General features: G+C 26.8%; 1 protein-coding gene across 1 annotated transcript; it reads left to right on the forward strand.

The window, feature by feature from the left end:
- Positions 1–2,068: 2,068 nt before the first annotated feature.
- LOC111042323 lies at positions 2,069–3,668 on the forward strand (the record flags this gene model as incomplete). The annotated part of the gene is made up of 1 exon (XM_022326895.1): positions 2,069–3,668. A coding segment is annotated over exon 1 (1,600 nt), but the record flags the coding sequence as incomplete, so codon positions are not given.
- Positions 3,669–3,679: the final 11 nt, after the last annotated feature.

The raw sequence follows: 3,679 nt of genomic DNA on the forward strand, positions 1-3,679 counted from the left end.
GAAATATTTTTTATAAATACACACAATATATATTATTTTTTAAGTTAAAAAATTAAATCACACCTAAATGTTTCATTAGAATAATAATTTTAATTATCTTGTTGTAGACTAATAATGATGATGGTATTTCAGTCAACTCGTTCTCAGAAAATAAATCAAAACCAAAAGTAAATCATTCTTACTTTTATAATAATAATTACGTGGATATTATTTACAGTACCTAATTGTACAATATTTCGTATATAAATACCTACCTATATAAAATAATAAAATCAGTATTTTTCATATTTCTATAACAGGAACAAAATTATGTATATAATATTTTTACAAAATATGAAGACTGAAGAGGGAAATATAAATACTGTGCTAAAATATTTTGAACTAAACAAAACATTAAGTTCAACCTTAAGAAATAAAATTACGCACCTAATAATTAGTCACTGTTTAAAAGAATCATATAACAAAAAAATGTCTACGCTTACATTAGGACTATATTGGGACTATATTCTAACCAGTGGTCGGGACGTTACTGTTTTTTTGTAGCACGCTAACGCTACTGCTACTCCCCCCCTCCAAAAGTAGCTAGCTATCGCTAAAGCTACTTTTTTTTTTAAATGTAGTGCGCTACTTCTAACGCTATTGTTTAAATGTAGCGCAAATGAAAGTACAAAATGATGAGGCGTACAAACTTGTCAATAAATCACAAATAAATATATAAAATAAAATTATTATTATTACAATTATTAATAACAAATAACTAATACTTAAACCAAAACCAAGTGAAAAGTATAAATATTAAGCAATACATTACCCACTGTGAAAAAAATTGTAATATTTATGTTTTATAAACGTTTGAAGTTTACTTAAAACGTTAAAAATTATCGTAAAAATTATGTAAATTAAACATTAAATGAACTGCAAATGTCCGCGAAAATTTACTTGGTAATTATGTTATATTTACATAAATATAACAAAATAGTAAACGTCAATTTTATGTAAAAATGATGTTTTATCGAAACAGAAAAAAAACATTAATAAAACTGGTTATTTATGTTCCAAAAAAGTTTTAAAATACTTAAAAATAACATAAATATTATATATTTATTTAACATCAATAAGATGTATCTCATATCATACATTATACCATTTATAAATGACTATAGTCATAACAGATATAGATAATAAATCACACTACTTAATTATCTATATTATATTATCAGTGAACATCAATGAAATTCTTCAGTATGATTCTTTTGTAAAATATACCTTTGATGTGTCTTGACTCTCGAATACTTACCTACTAATGTTATCAAATAAAATAGATAGGTACTTAAAATGCAGATTAACAAAAAATGGGTGATGACACCAGTTAATGAACACTCCTAGTGAATGAACAAACTTTAAGTTTTTAATAATGTTAAGAATTGGGCAACACTGATGTTTTTATAAATGTTATTAAAAAAAACTTAAAATTGTAGCTTTGGTGACACTGTAAACATAAGTATTTGATAATAATTTGAATTACTGATAGTAATATCGTTTATTAGTCATGTGTAGATAAAGGTAATAATGATATCAAATGTCTTATTTTTAAAAAATATAATGGTCCACAGAATAAGGTTTTTTTGATCCAACCATTAGATTTTAAAGGTAACTATATACTAATATTGATGTATAAATGTTCAGGAACACGAATTTGTCATTTTTAATTATCTAAAATGTTTATTTAACTCTGATATCATGATGTTCATGTACTGGACTAGGGAAGTACTACAAATCTATTAAATGAACACAGTGTTCATTCACTGGAAAAGTAAAAATAATTTTTTTGGCTAAAATTAACAAAATTAAATATATAATGCTTTTACAAAAATGATAACTATATAACAATGTTGTTTTAAATGAATTGTACCAATAAATGAACAGGTATTTATTGTTGGTTCATTTACTGGTGTTTCAATGTAAATTCTAGTGAATGAACATTACCAATCAAAAAAGTACACTTTAAATTAATATTGTTAGGTATAACTATTTTTAATTTAGCATAAAATAATTGTACCTATATATAATGGAAGAGGTAAAAAGGCGATTCAGGTACAGTGAAGAGGACTTGAAAAGGGCAATGGTAGCAGTTCAACAAAAAGAAATGACTCTATGTAAAGCTAGTGCTAGTTTTAATATCCCTAAAGGTACTCTATCAAATAAATTAAATAAAAAGGTTCCATTGGAAAGAAAAATGGGTCCTAAGACATATCTGTCAAAAGAAAAAGAAATTAGAATTAAGAATTGGATTCTAGCCAAGGCAGCAGTTGGTTTTCCAGTCAGACCAGATGATATTAGGGACTCTGTACAAAATGTATTGAAACAGTTTACCCGTGATACACCTTTCATTAATTGTAGGCCTGGTATTAAATGGTTAAATTTATTTTTAAAACGCCACAGTGAAATTGGGAAAAGAAATGCTGAAGTTGTATCAAAAGCAAGGGCTTTGGTAACACAAGACCAAATTAAAAACTGGTTTGCTGGTGTGAAAAATTTTTTAATAAATGAAAACTGTGTGGATATATTAGATGATAGTAGACGCATTCTAAATTGTGATGAAACTGGAATGAATACTTGCCCTAAAACAGGCAAAGTATTATGCCTAAAGCAAATGCCAAACTTTTATGAGGTTGCAAAAGGTCCAGAAAAAGAATGTACAACTGTTTTATGTTCCTTTTCAGCTGATGGTACATCATTTCCTCCAATGGTTGTTTATCCTTACAAACGTATACCTGCTGCAATTGTTAAAAATTTACCTAATAGTTGGGTGTTTGGTCGATCGGATAGTGGTTGGATGATTTCTTCCACTTTTTTTGAATATATAGCAAATTCTTTATATCCTAGTTTGGTCGAAAAAAAGGTTCCATTCCCCGTGATATTATTTTTGGATGGTCACAGTAGTCATTTAAGCTTAGATTTATCTGAATTTTGTGCTGATAAACAAATACATTTGTACTGTTTACCTCCAAATGCTACACATATATTACAGCCATGCGATGTCTCTATTTTTAAGCCATTAAAATCACACTGGAAAAAAGTTGTTCATAAATACAAACAGTGTGATTCAAAAACAATAAATAAATTTAATTTTGCTACAATATTTAAGGAAGCATTTGACAAAATAACAATTGAAGTCATCCAAAATGGATTTAGAGCATGTGGTCTTTATCCTTTTGATGAAAATGCAGTTGACTACGATAAATGCATACCAAATAGATCATTTAATACATCAGATATTTCCTCCATTCCCAACAATGATTTAAAATCTGATGTATTACTTAGACCAACAATTGATGAGTTTTTAATAGCAAAGCATGTCATCAAATTTATTTTACAAGATAAACTATTAACAGATAATGACAAAATAAAACTTATAATAGAAGAGTGTAATAAAGCTGAAACACCTGGTAGTGAGCAAATACAATCTAATGTTGATGAGTTTTTGAATTTTGATATACAAAATATGCCAATGGAAATACTTGATGATACATTTAATTTGAATATGTTTGATAATATAGTGTATGATAACTTACATTGTACCAATAATGAAGAACTAAGCAGTGAAAATAATAATAATTGTGTTACTATAAATCATGATGAGGAAAAGACTGATGAACTATTTAATAGTGAAGAAAAT

Source organism: Myzus persicae, unplaced genomic scaffold, assembly GCF_001856785.1.
Source record: "Myzus persicae strain clone G006 unplaced genomic scaffold, MPER_G0061.0, whole genome shotgun sequence".
NCBI classification, from domain to species: domain Eukaryota; kingdom Metazoa; phylum Arthropoda; class Insecta; order Hemiptera; family Aphididae; genus Myzus; species Myzus persicae.